Source organism: Pongo pygmaeus, chromosome 3, assembly GCF_028885625.2.
Source record: "Pongo pygmaeus isolate AG05252 chromosome 3, NHGRI_mPonPyg2-v2.0_pri, whole genome shotgun sequence".
Lineage (NCBI taxonomy): Eukaryota > Metazoa > Chordata > Mammalia > Primates > Hominidae > Pongo > Pongo pygmaeus.
In genome coordinates, this window is record NC_072376.2 from 141,453,099 (window position 1) to 141,478,574 (window position 25,476).

The window sequence follows — 25,476 nt, forward strand, 5'->3', positions numbered from 1 at the left end:
TTCGTTGGTGCCTGATGTTTTTGATAGAAAAAGCAAGTACAAGAGTAAGCAGCAAATGTGACTTAAAATTTTTTTTTTTTTGAGACAGAGTCTCGCTCTGTCGCTCAGGCTAGAGTGCAGTGGCGTGATCTCGGCTCACTGCAAGCTCCGCCTGCCGGGTTCACGCCATTCTCCTGCCTCAGCCTCCCCAGCAGCTGGGACTACAGGCGCCTGCCACCACGCCCGGCTAATTTTTTGTATTTTTAGTAGAGACGGGGTTTCACCGTGTTAGCCAGGGTGGTCTGGATCTCCTGACCTCGTGATCCGCCCGCCTCTGCCTCCCAAAGTGCTGGGATTACAGGCATGAGCCACCGCGCCCAGTCGGCAAAAATTTTCTTAACATGAATGCGTGAAGTAAGGCTGTTTGGAATTTAGAAAAATTGCAATTTTTGATGGAGAGAAAACCAAGAAAGAGTTGAGTGATGGCCGAGGGAGTGGACAACCTCCTACTGCCAGGGCCTCTACTCCTGAACTGTTATGAGGTTGCCTGATTACTCTTAACAACCCTTCAGGTTAGGGGCCAGCTGTTAACTTAATTTTATTACCAGGGAAGAAACTGAGGCTCAGATAAAGTTCTTTTATCCCACAGGCACACAAACTGGTAACTGATAGAGCCAGATCCAGCCATGTCTGGCTACAAAGCCTGTGTACTTTAACTTCTACAGTGAGTATGTGCAAGGTGAACCAATAAAAATAACAATAACTGAAGTGCAATACTAAGAATAGTAATAATGATAGTTAACACAGTGCTTTACATGTGTGGTCGCTTTGAACAGGATTAAGTGAACACATGAATAGGACTGGCAGGGAGTCTTTCTACTCTTCATTAGTGAAACAGGAGAGGACACATACAGTAGTTAGGATTTCCATTGGCTTATTTTGTTTTCTGAAAAATAACTGAAAGGCTCAATTAGTTTTGTTTTGTCGCATTTATCAGTTTATAATGTTCTGGATGTGGGTCTGGATGTGGGTGGTTGGGCTGGTGTGGGATTACATGAAATCAAACCTGATATATTCAGAAAGATTCTACCTGTGGATACATATGGCTTTTGGGTTCGATATTCAATTTTGTAATTAGTGATCACTGTTCCTATTTTTTTTTTTTTTTTTTTTGAGACGGAGTTTCGCTCTTGTTGCCCAGGCTGGAGTGCAATGGCGCATTATCAGCTCATCACAACCTCCACCTCCCAGGTTCAAGCGATTCTCCTGCCTCAGCCTCCCCAGTAGCTGGGGTTACAGGCACGTACCACCATGCCCGGCTAATTTTGTATTTTTTAGTAGAGACAGGGTTTCTCCATGTTGGTCAGGCTGGTCTCAAACTGCCGACCTCAGGTGCCGCCCACCCAGGCCTCCCAAAGTGCTGGGATTACAGGCGTGAGCCACCGCGCCCGCCCTGAATGGGAGTTTTTAATCCATACTTTTTTCTCATTGAAGTTGAATGTCATATACCCCTCTATTTCCCTAGGCGAATCCATGAAAGAAGTATGTTGCCCCCTCTATATGAAAAAGCAAGCTTGTCTTCTGCAGAAAATCAGTAACCACTCATTTTTACACATACATACCCCCCAAATGAATCTCTGATGACTGATCTGATACTAGTCTGCAATTCTAGTTTTAGCGTTAGGCTCACTCCTCGTATTTGGGAGATGTCCGATTCTGTAGTAATGTGTAACATAAAGTGGTGTCAATTTATAAATAATATCTTCTAATGGATTAATGCTCATTTGCAATGATCACTTCCATACAAATTTAGGTAAAGATGTTATTCAGAATTGGATTACCTATATTTAAAAATGTCATCCTAATGTGCAATTCCCTAAAACTGTTACTACAAACAACTATTTTGCCACTCAGCCTAAAAATAAAACCTTTCACCCAAATGACATATCTTAATAGCCGTATTTTAATCTACGTAATTTTGAACTATTCTGAAAGAATCCATTTCTAGATGTCAGACAAGAGTTGAAACTGGGACAGCAGTTTGAAGGCGCTAATTTAAAAACCCACTTCCCTGCTTGGAGACACCTCAAGAATTTCTAGGCTCACAAGGTGGGTGAAGTAAGTAAAGAGACTAAGAGCTGAACAGTGCCGTTCTTTGCGAGCCCCTACTGGCGCAGGCTGAGCCGGCTGCGGCGAGGACTGCGAAGAGTTAACGAGGGACCGAGCCCCCAGCGCCGCGGGCTTCCCGCATGCTCCCTCCGCCCTCCCGTCCCCACCCTCTCCGTTTTGGCAAGGGATTAAAGTGCTCCCCCCTGTGGCAGCAGTGACCCAGAAATGAGTTTGATTCACATAGTCCTTCCTCCATAACAAGCCAAACGCCAGACCGAGAGTGCCTCCGTGCGCGAGTGCCCGGTGTGTGCGCGCCGGCAAGAGCAGGGGCCCGCCCGGCTCCCCGCCCGCCCGCCGCGGCCCGAACTCATGCAGCTCCGAGAAAGCGAGCGGCGCCCAGCCCAGCGCCTCGGCCGAACCCCTCCGCAGCAGGTACGCGCGCGGGCCGCGGGGGGCGCGCGGGGTGGGCGCGCCGCGCGTGTGTCCGCGTGTGGGTCCGTGTGCGCGTCCCGGTCCCGCGGCGGCGGCGGCGGCGGCGGCGGCGGCGGCGGCGGCGGCGGCTGCAGGACGAGCCGAGAGGCTCAGCCATATTTGATGGTTTTGTTGCTTTGCTCGGGAGTTCTCGGGAGTAATTTAATGCCGAAGGTCGCTGCCTAGTGGAAATAATATAGTACGTCATTAATATGGCGCCAAAAGATTGGGTTCTCGATATGTAGCGAGGAGGGAGGGAGGCAGCCGCTGAGCGCAGCGTTACTATCCCACCAGTAACTTGGGCACTGCCGGGGCGGGGGCCAGAGGAGGAGGAGGAGAGGATGATTTTTGGATCCTGAAAATTGATCTATGTTGGATCAGTAAGTTTTATTATGATTTTTTTTTTTCAAATTTGGGGGGCTGAAGACTTAGAGCTATTTCTTCTTTTGGATTTGCGAGGAACATGCGGTTTTCAGGCGAATCATCAATTAAACGCGTTTAGGAGCAGAAGCCCAGTTTAAGTTGGCTTTAGTTTATAGGTTTTTTTTTTTTTTTTTTTTTTTTAGAAAGCCAAAGTGCATTAGGCTGCATGAAAGTGGAAAGCATAGTAGCAACTTGGTAGACAGATGGCAATGGCAGAACGCTGGTTCGCGTACATATATGAATCCAGAGTGTGTGAGACCGTGTGTGTGGTGGGACTGTATTTGTCCAAACATAGGTGTGCGTAGGTACATCTGTGTGTGGTGGCCGCAGCCCTGGCTCTTGTCACCGCGTCACCACATGTGCAAAATATTCATTGCATCAATTCAAGGGCAGTGAGAGGGGGTGGGGGTGGGGGTGGAGGGACAGTTTGGCAATTAGATTCTTCCGAATTGGGCTTCCAGTGATCAGATCTTTTACTCACAGCGCGACTGCTTGTAAAGTGTAAAACCCCTTAATCGATGAAATGGGGTAGGAGTTGGCGTTGGTAGAGCAAAGTACCGATTAATCATGAACTTAAAGGGGATTGCAAATTGCAACCTTTTGGCACCATCTGCAAATTGTGGGGGTGGGGTCTCTTGGTCTCCTTGCCTTCCTTAAATGAACGTGTAGTGTGTACCCCGGGACTGCAAGTTGCAGAGCCCTTCAGTGCACGTGTCTTGTGCCTGTGAGTCTGTGTTTGCGAGTTGGGGGCTGTTGTTCGGTAGCCAGCAGGCTTTCCGGGTTGCTCGGCATTGGCTTGCAAATGCGGGAGAGGGATGGAATGTGGAATGTTGACCGGGGAACCGAATCCTGTCGGAACGGTCCCATTTGCTGGAGAAATTCGATCCCTTCCACCTCCTTCCCGCTCCCCCCCGCCCGCCTTCGGGCAGGAGGCGGGGCTGAGGACGCGGCTGCTGCTCAAAGTGGCGGAGCGCGGCGGCGGGAGGCAGGTGCACGGCACCCGCCAGTGGGGGTGCCTCAACTTCCGCGGGCGTTTAAATAGCAGCCTCTCTCCCCTCCCACCGGTAATAGGTGACCTGGCGGCCGAGGGCGGCGGGGGAGGGAACCGGGGGAGCCTCGGGAGCGAGCCTTCGCGGCACGTGGGCAGGTGCTGGGTGGCCCTGGGGCCAACTTTTGTAGCCCGCCTCTGGCGTTTGAGGAGAGGCGGCCCAGTGTGGAAATGGGGGGCGGGCGGCGGCCGAGGCGCTGCTTCTCCGCCGCGGCCGGAGCGTCACCTAACGGTCCCAGCTGCGCCGCCCGGGCCGGGGTGGGGGGTTGCGGGGGCGGGGACGCCCGGCCCGCCGCGCCCGCCCCGCACAAAGCCCGCGGCGCGGGGGTGGCCGCCGCGCCCCCGCCCCGGGAACGGCCCGAAGCCCGACGCGGTCCCCGCGCCGGTTCCGGCGGTCGGCCGCAGGCGTTTGTTTGTTGGTTCCGCGCCGCCTTCCTCGCCGGATGGCTTCCTGTGACAGAGGTGATACACAGTTTCCAGAACTGTCTGGGGGCGGGAGCGGGAGCGGGAGCCGAGCCCGCTCGGAGCTCCTCGCCGCCGCCGCCGCTGCCGCTCCCATCTTAAAACCGTTTCTCGCCGGCGCGCCCGCCCCAGCCCGAAGGTGCCGCCCCGGAGGGACTTGGGGAGGGGGACGGCGCGGCCGTTTCCAGCGGCGCAAGTGGCTTCTGGACGCGAGGGAGCGTTTGATTTGCAACTGGGGCCGAGCGGATTGGTGCAGCTGGCGGCGGCGGGGCGGGAGGAGCTGCGGCGGCGGGGGGTGGCCACTTTCAAATGGAGAGGGCGGCGGCGGCGGGGACGCCGCTGCGGAGGGAGCGGGGCTTGGTTGCGCCACGAGAAGGTGTCATCACTGCACCGGGGCTAATTCCGGCGGAGGTGCCGGGAGTTACTTTCCCCTCCTCCCGCGCTGTTGTTTCTGTCGCCTCGGGAGTAGGAGGAGGAGGAGGAGGAGGATTGGGAGAGAGGGAGGGGGCGGCGCCGCGCGGAGCCGCGGCCCTGCGCATTCCCCGGCGGGCGGCGGGAGCCGCGCGGAGCGTTCGCTGCTGCGGGGCGTCGGCCCAGCTCCCCCACAACCCCGGGGTGCCCCCCTTGCTGGGATCCTCAGCCTTCTCACGTCCCCCCCTCACTCCGCCACTCTCCCACGAGAGCTCCTCATTCTCGAGTCCTCAACCCCAGCTCGGCGCGTCCCGGGTCTCCCCCCGCCCCAGGTTTCCCCCCCGCGCCGGGCTCTGCTGGCCCCAGGTTTCCCACCCCAAGCAGGCAGGGGCGGCCGCAGTCCCGGTGCCGGTGAATGCTGAGAGCAAACAAAAAAGCGGGCGATTTAAATATGCCTTCGAAACCCGTTAGGAATGCGTCGTCATCCGGAGACCGTTTAAAAGGAGCTTTAGCTTGCCTTCTAGTAACGAGAGGGCTGGCGCCCTGCCTCGCTTCGGCAGGGGCGAGGGGCTGTCGCCCTCTATTTGCCCCGGCCAAGAGGCAATTTAAATTTTCTTTTGTAAAATGACAGCTGCAGTGAAGGACCTGAGACAGCTACGTTTTCAGGAAAGTAGGAGAGGATCTGAGGTTTCCATTAATGGGAATGCTTAGGGGGTTCTTTCCCAAAGGTTTTTTGATTAGGTGAACTATTTTTCCTTTTTATAATACCCGCCATGAAGGCTGGCTCTCTTGCTACTTGTAGCTCAAGGCTAATACCTTTCAAAGCTAATGAACTAGTTTTAAGATAGAAGGAAATTATTTCCCTGAAAGCTGATTTAGGTAGTGACTCCCCAGTGGTTACAGATTTTATAGTAAGTTGCATTTTGATCAAATCACAACTGATCAAGATTTAATCACTTACAGGTGGAGAAAGGAAGCATTCAATATGTCCATACTTGCATTGAGTCAACACTTTTGATGTAATAATTTGTTGTAGGTGGGCAACATATGTGCGGGGAGTTGAATGGGGTGTTTTGTGAGTAACACTCTTAGCAAGTACATGCAACCCAGAATTTTTATTGTCCTTTTATCCCAAAGATCTTAGTCTCATTTAATTACGGTCACTTTTTTTTTTTCCTTGAGACAGAGTCTTTCGCTCTGTCACCCAGGCTGGAGTGCAGTGGCATGATCTTAGCTCACTGCAACCTCCGCCTCCTGGGTTCAAGCGATTCTCCTGCCTCAGCCCCCTGAGTAGCTGGGACTACAGGCGCGTGCCACCACGGCTGGCAATTTTTTTTTTGTATTTTTAGTAGACACGGGGTTTCACCATATTAGCCAGGCTGGTCTCGAACTCCTGACCTCGTGATCCGCCCGCCTCAGCCTCCCAAAGTGCTGGGATTACAGGCGTGAGCCACCGCGCCCAGCCTGCTTACAGTCACTTGTAAATCAGATGACTTTCTGCTTGGTATTTTGCTGACTTCTTCAAAGTTTGCATACTTCTATAAGTGTCTATTACTTGGCATTGTCATTTTAATGTGTAGAATAAATATAATTTTAAGCTGTTTAAGTGTTAGGTTCCCTCCTATTTTCTTTCGTTCCTATTTAGCAGAGATAATGGGAGTGTCTGAAAGTGAGGTAGAACTTGAACTTGATTCTACCTTTAAGATTACAGACTGCTTGCTCGTAAAAGTTGGGTTGGTTGCACATATATTTTAGCTTTAACAAAGGTAGATATGTGTTCATTTAAAAGAAAAAAAAACCCCACCTTCTTAGTTCTCCCCGCTTCACTTGACTGGTTTTCTGCTTGTAAACCAGTGCTTTGCTTACATTGGTTATCAAGGTTGAAAGAGTAGCTATACAGGGACAGCGATGAAAAGTATGTGTGTCTGAGTGAAACTAGAGGGAGAAAACCTATTGGAGTTTGAGGAAATGTGTTTTGTTGCTTAGCCTGGGTGGTTGGGGAAGAAAGATGACTTAAAAAACAAACTTGGAGGACTAGGTGAGAGTAAAAGCAGATTTCCATTGTGTCTTACATGTATAGTAGGCACGTGATCGATATTGATTTTTGACTTTAAGGAGCTGTTAAAAAGTTATTACACAAGTAGTGTTACATGTACGTTTTTGAAAATTAGAAAATACAAGGAAACAAATATAAAAACAAATTGCTACCATCCATAGATGACTACTGTATTACTTTTCAGAGAATTTTCTATGCATGTACATGTGTGTTTTAATAAAAATGAGATATATGTATATACCATCTGTAAGGGTTTTTTTTTTTTTTTTGAGACAAAGTTTTGCTCTTGTTGCCCAGGCTGGAGTGCAATGGTGGGATCTCACTGCAACCTATGCCTCCCAGGTTCAAGCGATTCTCCTGCCTCAGCCTCCTGAGTAGCTGGGATTACAGGCTCCCGCCACCACGCCCAGCTAATTTTTTGTATTTTTAGTAGAGACGGGTTTTCACCATGTTTGCCAGGCTGGTCTTGAACTCCTGACCTCAGGTGGTCCACCCGCCTCGGCCTCCCAAAGTGCTGGGATTGCACACGTGAGCCACCGCACCCAGCTCTAAGGACCTTTTTTTTTCTGTCAGCTAGCTTGGTTAGTTTTAATATAATCTATTACTGTGACATGTCCAGATTTCCCCATTTAGCCCCAGAATGTAATACAGAAGCTTTGTCTAAACCACTGCCTAATAAAGGACCATTTATTGCATTTGGTTGTTTCCCTTAAGTAGATTTTAATCTTAAGTAACTTTTTTTTTTTTTTTTTTGAGACGGGGTCTTTCTCTGTCGCCCGGACTGGAGTGCAGTGGTGCGATCTCGGCTCACTGCAAGCTCCGCCTCCTTGTAAGCTCTGCCTCCCGGGTTCACGCCATTCTCCTGCCTCAGCCTCCTGAGTAGCTGGGACTACAGGCGCCCGCCACCACACCCGGCTAATTTTTTTGTATTTTTAGTAAGACGGGGTTTCACCGTGTTAGCCAGGATGGTCTCGATCTCCTGACCTCGTGATCCGCCCGCCTCGGCCTCCCAAAGTTCTGGAGTTACAGGCGTGAGCCACCGCGCCCGGCAATCTTAAGTAACTTTTTGACAGAATATCTGACACTGAAGAGGCAAGCCTTTGGAAATAAAGTTGCCTGGATTTTAAAAAAGCAGGAAATCAAAATGGTATTTATTATAATTTGGAAATCTTAGATTTGGAGATCATCTGCTTGCTTGATGTTACTTTCCACAGACTTGTTGGAAAAAGATTTATCAGATGTTTGTGTTTCAGTACTGAGGTGGTTGGAACAATAAACATCAAGATATCAAACACGGATTACATCCTGTCTCTTTAGGGTTTGGTCAGAGTGAAGAGGAGGCATAGGAATCTGTCACGGTTCTGCTTGCTTCTTTACTTTCTTGTTTGTGAAGCTCTTCCCTGTCATTTAGTATTATGGGGCACCTGTTACAGCATTACAGTTAATGGTCTGTCAGAATTTGTATTATAAAACTGGTTTTCCTATGAGGTTTATAAAACAGATATCTTGTAGAGGGAAATATGACATATTAGCGAACACACCTTGCTTTTTATTTGGGTTGGCATTAAGAGGTTTAGCTTGATTGTTAAAACAGTGAAAGTTACGTCACGTTTAAACTTATTTCCTCCCTTGTACAAGCCTTTAGAGAATTGGCACCATATTCAACAATACTTTTTTTTTTTTAAACATGAAGGGTGGGTTTGCTTGGAGTTTCTAGTTTCTTAGGAGGTATCAGCAATCTTAAATTAGGAAAGTATTTTAATTCCTGAGACAGGTAAGTTGTTTCCTTAAAAGTCTTAAAGTTAAATCTGTTTTCTCCGTTTTCAGGTCTTTGCAGCACTTTATATGACCATGTATTTACAATCTGGACAATTACTATGTTTGTTCTTTTTATGTTTGTGGAATGTAATATCTCAGAAAGTTGAGATTTAATTGAGTCTATTGTCCTTTGCCTAGTGTATTTCTCATATGAAAACTTTGGTTTGTGAGCATGAGGTTGTAAGCATTATTTTGATTTTTTCTTTTTTTGCAGTTCGTAGCCCTGATGAAGCAAGTTACTCTGCTCTCCTAATAAATGCAAGAAAATGACCTTGGAGGGCCTTTTTAATTACACATAGAAGTGACAATTTGTAAGTTTAAGGTTGGGTGTCATGGAACAGAATGGAAGAAATTGACGAAACTTTGGCTATGATGGGGCCTTTCCTAGCGCAGGACTTGAATGATTATTAAGGATCCTTTCCTCACCTCAAAGCACAAACATAAAGATTACCAGACTTGGAATGGAAAGCCTTTATCACTAGGAAAGGGGCCATATATTTTTACATTTAATCCCTTAGACTCATAGTATACGATGTGCACACAGTAAATGTTCAGTGACCAAATTTTGGTTACTCTAAAACGAATTCAGTATTTACTTTTTGCCTTTGGTTTTTCAGGTAGAGGTAAGACATAATGTGATAGAGAGCAGTTGAAGAAAGTTAATTTTTAAAACCTTAGATTTTTTTGGGCTTACTTGTTGAGCGAAGTAAACTACAGTTTTCTCTCTCTCTCTTTTTTTTTTTTTTTGAGACAGGTTCTTGCTCTGTCACCCAGGGTGGAGTGCAGTGGTGGGATCTCGGCTCGCTGCAATGGGTTCAAGTGAGTCAGCCTCCGGAGTAGCTGGGATCACAGGCGCATGCCACCGTGCCTGGCTAATTTTTGTATTTTTTAGTAGAGACGGGGTTTCACCATGTTGGCCAGGCTGGTCTCAAACTCCTGACCTCAAGTGATCCACCTACCTCGGCCTCCCAAAGTGCTAGATTACAGGTGTGAGCCACCGTGACTGGCTAGTTTTCTATTACTTCGAAAGCACTCACAATTGGCATCTGTCTGTCTGTGTTTTTTGTTAGAGAGATGAGGTTTCATTATGTTGCTCAGGTTGCCCAGGCTAGTCTTGAACTCCAGAGCTGAGTCCTCCTGCCCTGGCTTCCTGAGTAGCTGGGATTACAAGTGTGCACCCGTGTGGCTGGTGGCAGTAATGTTTTAAACTATTGTTTAAAATGGCAGTAATGTTTTAAACTATTGATCATTTAGTGTCTCTTGTGCAGGAGATTTTATTAATTTGAGAATTCATGGCATCTTCCATGAGAGTTTATAAGCACTTACTTTAAGTGAAGATTTCAGTGGTGTGGGTCCACACTGAGGCATAAAATAATCTTTTTTTTTGTTTGTTTGTTTGTTTCCCACTTACACCAGGGTAAGGAACAAGAAATAGCAATGTTATTAGCAAGTTGCTTGAGGTTGAACTTCATGGCTTGCTTTAATTTAGCACAAAGTACACTAAATGCAATTTAAAATTTTTATTGATTACTCTTTGTCGTCTTTATGAGCATCAGTTATTTCCATGTGGAAATGCAATGATGCAGTTAACATATAGAGGCTGAGTGTTGGTGGTTTGTAACTTTTTAAGTTGGGGACACTTGAAACTGAAACCCATGGAAGCTCTCCCCCAGAAAACTTGGGTGTTTCCTTAAGCACATCCTTGGATTCTAGTTTAAGTGTTTAAATTCTGGTGACTTCTTTTTATGATTTCTCTGTGATCCTTTTACTGCCACTGTTACCATGTATTGTAGTTAAAATGCCTGTTGAGAACAGTGATTTTTCTGCTTATTGGTCATTAACTTGAAAATCAAATAAGAAGCTTGTTAGAAGTTTTTAAAACTTGTGTACACTAGCTCCAAGTAGGAGCCTCAGGGGTTTTCTTTTGAGAAAAACCCACTGGTTTTACTGTGGCCTTTATTTAAGTTGCTTAGAGGTCTCCTCAATGCCCTCCTTTTGATTATTGCCTATTCTAGTTAGGGACTTCTTTTTTTTTTTTTTTTTTGAGATAGAGTCTCGCTCTGTTACGCAGGATGGAGTGCAGTGGCATGATCTACGCTCACTGCAACCTCTGTCTCCTGGGTTCAAGCAATTCTCCTGCCTCAGCCTCCTGAGTAGCTGGGATTACAGGTATGTGCCACCATGCCCAGCTAATTTTTGTATTTTTAGTAGAGACGAGGTTTCACCATGTTGGCCAGGCTGGTCTCAAACTCTTGACCTCAGGTGATGCACCCGCCTCAGCCTCCCCAAGTGCTGGGATTAGAAATGTGAGCCACCATGGCCGGCCATAGTTAGGGACTTCTTAAGGAGTGATTGTGTCTGATCCTTAATTTTGTAAGCTTTCGGGTGCTTGTCCAGCACCTGGTAATTGATTGACATTGAACTAAACACACATAATGGTGGTTTATAAACATCATACTACTGATCGGTTGATTTATAGGACAGATCAGTTGCCTTTCTCTGTAAAGAGCCAGGTAGTCAATATTTTAGGTTTTGTGGGTCATATGGTCTGTCACAACTGCTCAAGTCTGCAGTTGTGCCAGAGCAACCATGGGCAAAATGAATGTGAACGTGATATTTATGGATATAGAAATGTAAAATTTTTATAAACTTCGTATGTCATGAAATGTTCTTTGGCCCTCTGCCCTCAACCATTTAAATATGTGAAAATCACTCTTAGCTGAAAAACCATACAGAAACAGGCTGTTGACCCCTGATTGGTTGGTTGATTGATTGATTTGAGACAGGGTCTCACCCTGTTGTCCAAGCTGGAGTGCAGTGGTGTAAATTCCAGGGCTCACTTGATCCTCCCATCTCAGCCTTCCCAGTAGCTGGGACTGCAGGCATCCCCCACCAGGCCTGGCTAGTTTTTTGTATTTTTTGTAGAGATGGGGTTTGCTATGTTTCTTTATTCTCGAACTCCTGAGCTCAAAGGTTCTGCCTACTTTGGCCATCACTCCCTGGCCTCCCCAGATTTATAGTAAGACACAGCAGCTACTTGATTGTTTCTGCTGGTGGCTGAGCTCCCTTCTAGGAACCTGAAAATACAAGTTGAAATTAGAAGTTTGTTTGGAGGTAGTTGGCCACCCTGAGGGCTGTGGATTGTTTTTGTTTCGCTCTTCTTGCCCAGGCTGGAGTGCAATGGTGGTTTTTTTTTGGGGGGCAGGGTCTCTGTTGCTCAGGCAGTAGTGCAGTGGCATGATCACGGCTCAGCAACCTCCTTGTCTCAGGCAGTTCTCCTGCCTTAGCTTCTGGAGTAGCTGGGATTCTGATCCTAGATCCCTTTTGAGGATAAAATGGGTAAGAACAAATACCTTGGTCATCTCTCACACCCTCCAGGGGGGTCAAGCTAAGAAGCCCTGTGTAAGAGGATATGTATTATAAGATTGGGTTCCACTACAGAGGGAGATAATGTCAAGTAGGGTGTATGTGTCACAGCAATCAGAAGTTAATGCCTGCCACTCCGAGAGAACTCATACTCCTGTGGTAGTGTTTAAGGAACTGCTGACACATTCTTCCAGCTTTACCTTTTGTGTGCTTCACTACACAAAATGAATGGCATTTGTGACCATCTTGCCATGAATCTGTGTTTCAGTTTCCAAGTTAACAGACTGGTGTTCATTGATTACATTTTAAGTTTTTGCTCTCTGATAACATATCATGGCCTTAATCATTCACATGACCTCTTTTTAAATCCCAGTGTACATCCGAGAGGAAGAAGCCCATAGTCCAGGAATCTGTGAGGAGGTGGCTGGCGTGGGAGGAGAGTGCCCGCCCACCCACCTGGGGAACTGGTCTTTGGTTCTGCTACTGCCTTTGCACAAGATCTACTTATGTGTGTTTGTGCAAGTTGATAAACATGCAGAAATTCATGTACTCCTCTTTAAAAGTAGGAAAGGTGGATTAAATTATTTTAAATTGTTTTTGAAATCCTCTCTAGCTCTGCAGTTAATTATGATTTTATGGGTTTCTTTTGGGAAGATTTCTTGTAGACACATCTGTTGTGAGACTTGTAGACACAGTCTGCGTTGTGAGACTGAGACTTCAGCCTCAGAGAGTGCTTTCTAGACCTTGCTGCTAGGTTTGAGACCACCTTAGGTTACCATGATCATAACAAGGCTTGTACAATTGTGATGAAATGTTTGTTTTCATATGTAACTTGGATGATTGTGTAAATGTTGTTTTTGTCAAGTGTGTCATCTAGGTTTTCAAATATACAACATTGGGAGTCTCTCTCTTTTTTTTTAAAAACAGTACTTTAAAAATTTTTGGTGACTTAACATTGTTAGTGGTAACGGATAGTTTCTGACAACCGGGTATAATCAAGGAACAAAGTTCCTGAAAAACAGCTGCATTTCAATCTGTGCACAGTGTAATTGTCATTAGCTGGTTGAGTCTGGTTTCTGCAGAAGCTGCTTTGTATATCCTGTATAAGAACATCTGGTTTGAGCATTTAAAAATCTTTTAAAATTACCCTGTAGACATTTAGCATTTATTGGCTTATTCCACCATGGATGGAATAATGGGTTGTAGAATCCTTTCTCATACTTATTCTTACCTTCGTTCATTCAGAAGCACTTTGTTTTCCTAAAGTGTCTAATGAGCGTTTAGAGTTTGACATGAAGTGTGTAGGTTTGTATTATAGAAATTAGTACCTGGTTCAGAGACCCCCAAGGCAGAATGGAACACAAACTCCTGATTTCAGTGAAATGCTTTAAAAAATAAACATTTCATTTTTATATATTCTGAAGAGATTAATCTGACCCTAGCTTTCCCTGATAAATTGTCAGAAAACTGTGAGACGAGGAATAAGACATATAGGGCAAATGGGCTTTATCTCTCTTCGTGGTAGCACTGTGGTAAGGAGGATTCTGAAGATATGTGCCTGGGGGTATGGAAAAGAATGACCTAATTTGTCAACCATGCCTGCCATAGGTGGAAGGAATGGCATATTTTCCAGCTACCTCTTGAACATAGCCTTTTTAAATTTTTTCCAAAGTAGTACTACTGTGGAAATGGATAAGGAGTTGAAATGGATTCTTCTTTATTTTTGAGAGGGAGTCTCACTCTTTTTGCCCAGGCTGGAGTGCAGTGGCACGATCTCGGCTTACTGCGACCTCCACCTCCTGGGTTCAAGCGATTCTCCTGCCTCAGCCTCCTGAGTAGAGTAGCTGCCAGGTTTGAGACCACCAACCTGATTACAGGTGCCTGCCACCATGCCCGGCTAATTTTTGTATTTTTAGTAGAGACTGGGTTTCACCATGTTGGCCAGGCTGGTCTCGAACTCCTGACCTCAGGTGATCTGGCCCGCCTCGGCCTCCGAAAGTGCTGGGATTACAGGCATGAGCCACCATGCCCAGCCTGTGTGTAGTTTAAACCCTAATTTTCTTGTCTGGGTTAGTTTTTTTCTATTATTATTGCATATATTTTAAGTGACCTCCTACTAATGTTGGCTGTTTTTACTTGTTTCAAAAACTTAAGCTTTTGAAGTATGTGATGACCTAATCAAGCAAATAGGGAATAATAGCATTTTATGGCATTATTACCTTTTCTCTTTTTTTTCTTCTGCACCTTTGCATCAGATATTCTTTTAAAGCAAGACAATTCTTTGATACCGCATCTCAGGAAAGAGGTGGCATATACATAGTTTATTGATGGTTGCTCGTTATAGGCTGGTGCTTTGCATTGGGGCAAGAAGTTGTGCTTCCAGGGCCTTTTATATAGTGAGGAGCAGGGAAGAAATAAATCTTTACTACTGGCCGGGTGTGGTGGTGTGCGCCTGTAGTCCCAGCTACACCTGAGACTACTACTCCTACCCTCCTACCTCACCTGGGAAGCTGAGGCAGGAGAATCGCTTGAACCTGGGAGGCAGAGGTTGCACTGAGCAGAGATTACACCCCTGCACTCCAGTCTGGGCAACAGAGCGAGACTCTGTCTCTCAAAAAAAAATCTTTTTTTTTTTTTTTTTTTTTTTGGTGAGACGGAGATTTACTCTTGTTGCCCAGGCTGGAGTGCAATGGCACGATCTCGGCTCACCGCATCCTCCGCCTCCCAGGTTCAAGTGATTTTCCTGCCTCAGCCTCCTGAGTAGCTGGGATTACAGGCATGTGTCACCACGCCCGGCTAATTTTTTTGTATTTTTAGTAGAGACGGGGTTTCACCATGTTGCCCAGGCTGATCTCGAGCTCCTGACCTCAAGTAATCTGCCCACCTCGGCCTCCCAAAGTGCTGGGATTACAGGCGTGAGCCACTGCGCCGGCCAAAAAAAATTGTCTTTACTATTATAAGTATAGTACACAATCATCGTAAAAAGTTAAAATCATGGCCGGGTGCAGTGGCTCATGCCTGTAATCCCAGCACTTTGGGAGGCTGAGGCGGGTGGATCACCTGAGGTCAGAGTTTGAGACCAGCCTGACCAACATGGAGAAACCCCGTCTCTACTAAAAAAAAAATAAAAATACAAAATTAGCCGGGTGTGGTGGCACATGCCTGTAATCCCAGTTACTAGGGAGGCTGAAGCAGGAGAATTGCTTGAACCTGGGAGGCGGAGGTTGCGGTGAGCTGAGATCACACCATTGCACTCCAGCCTGGGCAGCAAGAGTGAAACTCCATCTCAAGAAAAAAAAAAAAAACATTAACAGCATATTAAAGGTCATAAAGAGAAGGAAAAGTTCCCAACTCAGTCTGTCTTGGAACCCTTTGGTCACATTTCTCAGAGATAACCACTATGAACATTTATATTCTTTCAGAAATGTTCTATGAATATACAAGCAATTGCTATAGGTATTTTCTCTCCTTCTATTATATATAAATGGCCTTATATTTTGGGTTTTTTCCCTGCAGTTTGCCTGTTTTCCTCCCCTAATATGTCTTGGGCATCTTTCCACATCTGAGCATTTAGATCTAACAGAAAAGAATTCTGAGTAGATGGAAATAGGGATAAAAGCTCAAGATTGGAGACCATGGTGACTGACTGCCTTTTTTGTTTGGTCGTGAATTCATTTACTCCCATGTCAAGGGAAGTTAAAAAAATACATTCCAAGTACAAATGATTGGAATGTTTTGTCATAGCTGCTCTTATTCAGTTGCTGACTCTTAATTGAGTCAGCAATTACAGAGTCCTGGAAGGGGTTTAATAGATTGCCTTAGAGCTCATAAGCAGTGATTGGATTATTTATAAATTGGCAAATGAGAGCTGCTTGTGGTTCATTCAGAACCACTCAAATTTAAAATTCCTTAAAGTCTTGAAAAATGCTTTCTTGGTTTTTAAATCTGAGTTCAAAAATAACTTATAAAGAATTTAAAGTGAACTAATGTATTATAGTACATGGGCTTTATGAGTAATGCTCCTAAGAGTAAATATTATAGTTATTTATTATGTGGTCAGTTATCATAATTTTTTTCTTTTGGAGGAGGTGGCTATTTATTGCTAATGTAAACTTGTCAGCTGAATATTTGTAAGTTTTACCTCCTTTCGGAGGTTCTGTATTAGCTTGGGCCAGCATTTTCCTTAAATAAGTTTTGATGTATGATGTTATAAAGAGCACATTTTTTCGCTTGAGATATTTAGACAAGATTAAAACATTAACGCTTAAGATTTAAGCTATTTTGTCAGTTAAATGTATGCCTTTTTTTGACTAGATATAACCCTTTAGTTAAATTGAGAATCTGTGTTTGAGTTATAGTCATAGTAGTATTTTTAGATTCTGTGAGCATATGAATTAGATAATGTTGCCAACTGGAAAACTTCATATTTAAGCGATTAACGTTTACTTTAAAAACTGAGGTAAGAAACCAGCTGGGTTTCCTTCACATTCATTTAGGGGCAGGTGGACAGATTTTATTGTGAAGTTATAGGTCATTATATTTGGGTATTTAGAACTGTATATTCCATAGAAGACAAAAGTGACCTATTAAGAATATAATGTATCTTTTTGGGGGAGTATTCTATGATCAGTAATTTAGGAATCAAATTATCAGGTATCTAGTGTTTAAAAAATAATTTGAACTATGTGAACTTAAACAGAAAGGAGTGGCAGGGCGCGGTGGCTCACACCTGTAATCCCAGCACTTTGGGAGGCCAAGGCGGGCAGATCATGAGGTCAGGAGATCGAGACCATCCTGGCTAACACGGTGAAACCCCGTCTCTACTAAAATTACAAAAAAAAAAAAATTAGCCGGGCGTGGTGGCAGGTGCCTGCAGGAGAATAGCGTGAACCCGGGAGGTGGAGCTTGCAGTAAGCTGAGTAAGCCATTGCACTCCAGCCTAGGTGACAGAGCTAGACTCCAACTCAAAAAAAAAAAAATAAATAAATAAAAGAGAAAGGAGTAGCTCATAAAATACTTAGTTTTATAGAAGACCACCTGGTTTCTGAAAATACATTCTTTAGTACCTTTAGGTATTAGATTTTAGCTATTTGACAGAATGGAAGGACATCAATAAATTTAAAAGTGAATACAGTAGAAGTTATTCCAGTTAAAGGTCAATTAGATATTAAAGTAAAAGCATCTCAAATTCAGTAAAGTGGATTGAACATGAGGTAACAGTACGGGAACTAAGGCATTCATCCAGTAGGTTATTTTAATACATAGTATTGCATTGGGTGATATATGAATGTATGTAGAGGTCTTTAATTGAGTACCTTCTAGAACTTCTTGAGTGAAATAAATAAAAATGGAAACAGTAAATAAAACTGATACTTTGAGAGAGAAACCAGCCTTTCTGCATATGAGCCATAAGACAGTTAAAATCACTAGGGTGTAATCCTTATTATAGCTATAGAGTTTATGGCCTGATAAATGGGCCCTGTTCCACCACAGAGAGTAAGTAATTCTAGTAACTGGACAGTTTGTTTTCCTCAAATCAGTCCTTGTTTCCCAGGAATAGCATTGAATAAACATCCTCAAATTCTTAATTACCTTACTCTTTTTTTGTTTCTTTTTTCGAGACAGAGTCTTGCTATATTGCCTGGGCTGGAGTGCAGTGGTATGATCTTGACTCACTGCAACCTCTGCCTCCTGGGTTCAAGCGATTTTCCTGCCTCAGCCTCTCAAGTAGCTGGAACAACAGGAATACACCACCAAACTTTGCTAACTTTTTGTGTTTTTAGTAGAGATGGGGTTTCACCATGTTGCTAGGCTGGTCTTAAACTCCTGGCCTCAAGTGATATGCCTGCCTCGGCTCCCCAAATGCCTGGATTACAGGTGTGAACCACTGTGCCCAGCCCTCTTATTCTTTTGTAAAAGTCCTTCTCTCCTTGTCCATGAGATTCTCATTCTTTTTTAGAATCATCACATCAGTCATGACCACGCCTAGGTCACTGAACTTGTTCACTCAATTTCCTGAGCCACCCTAAGGATGGGTTCCTTCACATAGCGGCTCCTCTCAATCTATTGCATGCAGACTTTTCCCAGTTTCAGTCAGAGGAATGTAAATTTCCAGGTTTTCAGGTGCCTTGCTATCTCATGTGCATGTGAGCAGTAATCTGGTGACTTTTATAGCACTTAACACACTGAAGCCACTTGTCTGGTTATTTGATGTTTCCTCCAAGTAGACCATGTGCTCCTGCAGCGCAGACATTCCATATCTTGTTCACCGTATCTCTGACGTCTACCTTGATAAAATTTTCCTCAAATTATTATGTTAGCTAATTTACTGCATTTTAACCCACATGACAGAAGGGATCCAAGGAGAGAGTGATCTGCATATAATCTAAATAGGGGTTTGGGCCAGTGGGTAAAGCATATGTTTGCATTTCCTGGGGAGATGGTTTTCTGGCAGCTGCCGCAGATGCTCAGTTGTCTTGGTGCATCTCTTCGTGCAGTGAGTGGAGTAGAGACACCAGAGGATTGTCAAGTAACTGGTCCAGCCAGGATCTTTGGCCAGTGGCCTTTCCAGGCATGTTCTGTTTTTAACTTCCTAGGTAGTCTTCCTCTTTTTGGGCAAACTCCCAAATGCCCACTAACTAGCTCTTTTGTCTCTGTAGCTATTATGTTTCTCGTGGCAAGTGGACACTCCAGGCTCCGAAAGCTGGATAACTTTGCATCAGTTTTGAGGAAATGTAGACAGAATGTCAGGGTGAGCTGTGTCACCTGGATCCAGAGTTCTGAGGGCATCTATTGTAGCCACGCTGAGAGGCCTTGTTTCTGATCAGTCTGAGTTGGATTCAATCTCTGTATCCTGCTGCAAGGTCCCATTGCAGTGTTCCCTATACCTACCATCATGGTCCCCCTTCTCTGTTATGTCTTTTTTTTTTTTTGAAACAGAGTTTCACTCTTGTCGCCCAGGCTGGAGTGCAGTGGCACACGCTCAGCTCACTGCAACCTCCACCTCCTGGGTTCAAGTGATTTTCCTGCCTCAGCCTCCTGAGTAGCAGGGACTACAGGCATGCACCACCACGCTTGGCTAATTTTTGTGTTTTTTTTTTTTTTTCCCAGTAGAGATGGGGTTTTCCCATGTTGGCCAGGCTTGTCTCGAACTCCTGACTTCAGATAATATGCCTGCCTCGGCCTCCCAAAGTGCTGAGATTACAGGCATGAGCCACTGCACCTGGCCCTCTGTTATGTTTTTTTCATATTTGACTTGAGAGAATCTGTTCTCCAGAAATTACTGTAATCTTTAGAGACACACACATGCAACATTTAAGTCATGATGCAAGGCAGTAGTTGATTGAATACTGACAAAGACTCCTTTGACCAAAACTTTAGTCACGCTCCTCTGGTCCTCTGCGTGAATGGGCACTACCTTGGGCTTCTCTTTGTATTATTGTTGAATCCAGTTGAAGCAAAAATCCTGTTAAAATCAGTTTAGGGAAAATTCTTCACCTGGGTATCTGACCACTCTGTCTTATCTTATCCTGGCCTGTCTTCAAGAATAATCCTATCAAATTAGTTTAGCCATAAACCCCTTATCCTTGATATTTCTGTTTAGTAGTCTCCTATCCACTGGCCCCACCCTTCTCCTTGGTTATAAATCTCCACCTCTATTGGAATCTGAGTTGGGTTCAGTCTCCATCCCCCTCTGCAAGATCCCATTGCGGTGTTCCCTGTACCTACCACCATGGTCCCCCTTGAGTAAAATCTGCTTTACCATTTCTAACAAGTGTCATGAGTAATATTTTTCAGTGATACTGTTAAGGTAACAGTGCATTGAAAAGCAAGGTGAAAAAGTTCTAAAAGAGGAAGAAAGTTGAACTGAGCAGTACAGAATATAAGTGTTTGGAGTTGGAGTGGTCAGTGGCTTTGAGCTGAGCCCCAGAAAAGAGGTGGGATTAGAATAGGGAGCAAGGAGCAACAGGAGCAGCATTAGCAGAGAATGAGAACTGAAAGAAAGCAGAGTGTTCAGGGAAGAAGCCTGGCCCAACCAATGTGAGCTCTGGGTTTTGGGGCTTGCTAGAACCAGATGCCTGAGTAAAGCTGTGAGAAGTCAGAAAACTTCATTTTTGGCTGGACAGTTTGGACTTAGACCTATTTGTAATGTGGAATGGAGGGAGAGATCTGCATATAGTATTTTGATGAGGTTGCCTCATGGGGTGTAATTTATTGATTGTTGTAATAATTGGAAGTAGGAAGAAATCATAGTTTGGAGGATAGGTGTTTAAAGCTTTCTAGGTACAAGTCGTTGAAGGACAAACCCACAGGGCATATGGGGACTTCAGAGAGTCATAACATTATGAATCAGTAAACCTTGGCAATTGGCTATAAGGTGAGAATGGATGTGTATGAAGATGCTACCCAGAGTAATATGCTGTGTTACACATATGTTGGTAAGTATGGTGCTCTGCCCCAAACATGCTCCTTTTTCTGGCTACCTCCTCTTTGTTCTTCAGGACTCAGCTCAGTCTTACTAGCCTCCTCTGACTCTTATCCACCTTTTGTATTCCTGTAGAACTCTGCATTTACCACTGTCAGGCACAAACAGTAGTGAATTTCCGTTGTTTTCCTGTCTGCTCAACTAGGCCAAAAGCTCTATGAGGTCAGGGATAGTAATTTTCATCCAGCACCTCCTAATATATGAGATATTCAAATGTTTGTCGGCTGCCTTATGTGCCATTATATCTTATTGCTACTTTGGGGTGTTGTGAGTAGCCGTTTTAACATTTTAATTGATTATTACTTACCCTACTACCGTCTAGATTAGTAATTAGCCATTGCCCTGAGAGTCAGGAAAGGTGATGATGCAGATGCTGGCTTTTAGTGGGGCAGATGTTTGCAGCATACAACCACTGTATTGTGTAGCTTAAAGATAGTGACATGTATTTTGATTTTCTGATATAGTAAGTAATCCTGGGTGAGACAAATCAGCTTGATGTCAAGGTTTAAGTACTTTAGAGCAACAGAGGAGGAAATTCTGCTGAGCACTAACCCCCATTACTGTGCCAAGTTCCCTGGAGAAGCAAATACAGCACTCTCAAACCCTCATTACTCAAGATCTTCAGGGTGGATGAAAATGGATTTCATTAGAAAGAAAATACTATTTTTACTCTTCTTTTACTTGAATAATTTTGCTTAAGAGAGTATTTATGTGTGTTTAGGTGCATCATTGTATTTTGGCCAATGCTTACGTTCTTTATTTAGTGACTGTTGAAGTGCTTCCTCAGGGAGTTGTGTTTGAAAGCTGGAAAGTAAGCATTTTGATTCAAAAAGATTCTTAAAAGCTACTCTATTAGGTAAATCTAATTTTTAAATTTTTTTTATAGAGATAGGGGTCTCCCTGTGTTGCCTACTCTGGTCTCAACTCCTAGGTTCAAGCAGTCCTCCTGCCCTGGCATCCCAAAGTGCTAGGATTACACATGTGAGCCACCGCGACCAGCCTAGTAGCAATTTTTTTTAGCACTCTTTTGTAATGTTGGCTTTGGGGAGCTGAAGCTTTTAGGAGTGAGTGGTCTTCTGCCTTTCCCTTTTCCCTTTTACTTCTTGCTGGATCCTGAGGGGACCCAGAGGTGCGTTCTCTAGAAGGTTGGAGAGCTTAGCTGTCTGCAGTTGGTGTTTTTGGCACACACAGGGCAGAGAAAACAGTTGAATAGGGAGTGGGCCACTGGTGTTTCTTGGTTATGGAACCTGAGGGCTGGAGTGGGCTTGCCCCAGGCCAAGTTGCAGATTGCCTGGTTATGGGTGAGTGGGGCTTTTGGAAAAGGGATGGAGTGGGTTTTAGGACTTGACTATGCCTACAGCATGAAACCCCAGCTTGTAAAGCGTGTCCATAATATAGCTCATGAGCCATACTGATCAGGACTTATGTTCAGGCTTTCTCTTGGTACATCATTTTAATGGCTTTTGAAGAATCAATTGGTAAACAAAAACTTTAACTGGGTGAGTTTCTCAGGAAGAAAATATAAAATATTGCAATTATAGATTAGGGACTTAAATATTTGGATGAGTTGTGTAGATCCATTTTTTAAGTGTAGTATAGGAAAATCTTTTCATCTACTTTTTTAGGTTCAGTTCATGCGAGTCTGAATTAAATGACAAAAGACATTACAGGAGAAAAGGCAAACAAACTTCACTGATGCTGATATTTTTATGTGCCAGATGGGGGTAAAGGAAAGGAGACGTCACCGAAGAGAAAAAACCCAAAAAGAGTTAGACATGAAGGCTTATATACAATTTTAACAGAGGGTGATAAATTGTGAAGTGACTAGTTAAAGGAAAAGGGAGTTAAGGCTTTTTTGACTGCTCTTTTATAGGCCTTTTTAGAGTGGAGCTTTGGTTTTTTAAAATTGCTTTCTTGTTCTATCACAGTGGTTCTCCACATTTTTCTTTCTTTTTTTTTTTCGAGATGGAATCTCAGTGTGTTGCATAGGCTGGAGTGCAGTGGTGTGATCTCCACTCATTACAACCTCCGCCTCCCGGGTTTAAGTGATTCTCCTGCTTGAGCCTCCTGAGTAGCTGGGATTACAGACGTGTGCCACCACGTACGGCTAATTTTTGTATTTTTAGTAGAGACAGGGTTTCACCGTGTTGGTCAGGCTGGTCTCGAACTGCTGACCTCGTGATCCTCCCGCCTCAGCCTCCCAAAGTGCAGGGATTACAGGTGTGAGCCACCGCACCGAGCCCGGTTTTCCACATTTTTTTCTCCACACCGTTCCTATGTGCCACACTTCTATTGTTGTGTGTGTGTGTGTGTGTGTGTGTGTGTATGTTGAGACAGGGTCTCTGTCGCCCAGGCTGGAGTGCAGTGGTGTGATCTCGGCTCACTGCAACCTCCGCCTCCTGAGTTCAAGCGATTCTCCTGCCTCAGCCTCCTAAGTAGCTGGGATTACAGACGTCCGCCACCACGCCTGGCTAATTTTTATATTTTTAGTAGAGACGGAGTTTCACCATGTTGGCCAGGCTGGTCTCGAACTCCTGACCTCAAGTGATCCTCCCATCTTTGTCTCCCAAAGTGCTGGGATTATAGGGGTGAGCCACCATGCCTAGCCATATTTGCATTGTTAACACCACATCATACATATTGTGATTCCCAATGAGGAGGAGGTTGGGATGTACTTTTCTGAGAGGGTGGATGGGTAGGTAGGTGATGGACTACCATACTTTTTCTGACTCGGAAAACCTCCCTTTCCTCTTTAGGATTCATTGAACTGACAGACCAGTGCCCTAAAGATGTCAGGTTGATCAGTAATTTTAATTTGGAAAAGTTTTTGTATTTGTTTAGAGAGCTGCCCTGTGTGAATATAACCGTGAGATCATCTGTATAAGTTCATTACTGCCCATTCCGTCTCAGTTCACTGCCTTCTTACCTAAATGCAGCCTTTCTCATACTTGAGGGTAGTGCTAGAATTCTGTTATCATCAGCTACCTGGGAGGAGGTGGCCAGGTGCGCTGGGTCTTTGTACAAATTGGCTTAATTTTGGCTGGATTTGGTTCTATTTGTCCTGAAGGGAGCTGAGGTGAAGTGGAGTGGAAATAGTGTTAGATTTGGAATTAGAAGCTCCATTCCCACAACGTGACCTTGGGGAAGTTGCTGCTTAACCTTTCTTGGCTTTAGTTTCTTAATGTGAAAGGGAAGGGTCTGGATCAAAATTGTATAATGTCTGTGGTTCCTTCCTGTTCCATCTGTGGGGTTGGAGATGGCTGGAGAAGACATTTGCATTCCCATTACCCCATTTGTTTTGTTTCTTTCGGCTTTTAGGGTTATTTTAGTAAAATTTGCCTGAGAAGCATAATCATGCCCAGTGCAGTGTAAATATTCACACATCCAGGCACAACCCCACCCCACCCCCCACATGTACGCATAAAATATGAATCTGTCTGTAGTGAGGAAGCACAGTACAGTGTTCATTGCTGTGGATATTTTTCTGCAGTGCCTGCTGCCAGTCAGCTAAAGATTCCTGGAGTAGTTATAGTAATAATGTCACAGGAATATAGAAAGAAACCTGGCATCTTTGGGAGACCTACTGATGTGTGACTTCTCCACCCCTCCCCCTCCTTTTTTAACCTGGTCTGTTAATGATTGCACCTAATTATGTATCTTTGGTCTTTTTACTGTTTACAATTCAAATGCTACTTAAAGCGTTTTGTTTGCTTTTGTTTGCTGTAAATCCTGGGCTGCCATCTGAAGCACAACTTGATGATTGTGTATTATCATCTTGGGTTAAGTGCTGTCTCATTGCTTTGCAGGCTGCCTGCTGTTTCCCGGGGAGATCATGAAACGAGGTCGCCTTCCCAGCAGCAGTGAGGATTCTGACGACAATGGCAGTAAGTCCTGCTTTCTTGTTCTTGGAGCCTACCAGGGTTTGGGTCAGGGTAAAAACATGATTTTTTAATGTAATGCTTTAAATAGCTGAGGCCCTTTGCATATCAGGCAGGTCAGAGAAAGCCAAAGCCTGGAGAAACATACCTGAGTGTGATACTGCAGGTCTGTAACCAGATCTTACTGGGTAAGGTTGACTGCAGGCAAGCATTCCTGAGGCTTCCTATTTGTTATCCTGGGAGGAATAATCCAGTTCCAAGAGTCACTGGTGTGTCTGGTTTTCCTAAACATCATTTATGGTACTTCGCAGTTGCACTTTATGATAGGGGAACTTAATCAAAGCCAGGTAATCATTAACTGGTTCAACTCAATACAAGGGGAGGTTGAAGACTGCCTAGTGTGATGTGAAAATTATTAAGTACAGGTTCTTAATAGGTCGAAAGTCCCTGCTCTTCACTTGGTTTTAATGTGACTATATTGAATACTACTGCTGTCTGTATCTCAGCTCTCTGGCAACTTCATATTTTCACAGTGCAGCTGAGAACCAGAAGTTAGTTGGCTTCCAGGCAGTCAAAATAAATATCACACAGTGTCTGTGTATTGAGAAGCTAACAGACTACTCAGAGAAGAGCTCCCCTCAGATAACAGAGGGAAATTTTGTACCTAGCATAGTGCCTGAGCTCTAGCCCATTAGCTTATGTTTTACATTACAAATTAGACCCAGGACACCTTGAAAGAATGTGTGATGGGAAAGGAGCTGGGCCTGCTTTCAAGGAACTCTGCTTTAGACATATGTAAGAAGAGCTCTGATGTGAAAGTCATCAGGGCAGTAATAGAGATGTCTTTTTGATGCACTGTGGAAACAGATACAGATACAGATTCAGAGGAGGGGAGGGCAGGGAAACCTGCAGAGGAGATGAAGGTTGTGTAGATCCTTAAGGATGAAATACTTTTTAGGCAAATAGGGTT

The 25,476-nt window shown here is 44.6% G+C and overlaps 1 protein-coding gene across 9 annotated transcripts in view; it reads left to right on the forward strand.

The window, feature by feature from the left end:
- Nucleotides 1-2,334: 2,334 nt before the first annotated feature.
- JADE1 (jade family PHD finger 1) overlaps nucleotides 2,335-25,476 on the forward strand; it is a 65,430-nt gene continuing 42,288 nt past the window's right edge. Inside the window, exons 1-2 of one of the 9 annotated variants that reach the window (XM_054486815.2) lie at nucleotides 2,335-2,520; nucleotides 24,435-24,512. In XM_054486815.2, coding sequence (XP_054342790.1) covers nucleotides 24,461-24,512 — 52 coding nt within the window. In that variant the 5' untranslated portion in view covers nucleotides 2,335-2,520; nucleotides 24,435-24,460. Of the gene's footprint in view, nucleotides 2,521-2,698; nucleotides 2,759-2,845; nucleotides 2,940-3,777; nucleotides 4,054-4,344; nucleotides 4,493-9,068; nucleotides 9,089-17,990; nucleotides 20,582-24,434; nucleotides 24,513-25,476 lie in introns of those variants that run through there. The other 8 variants (XM_063664121.1, XM_054486819.1, XM_054486818.2 and 5 more) reach the window with 8 other exon arrangements.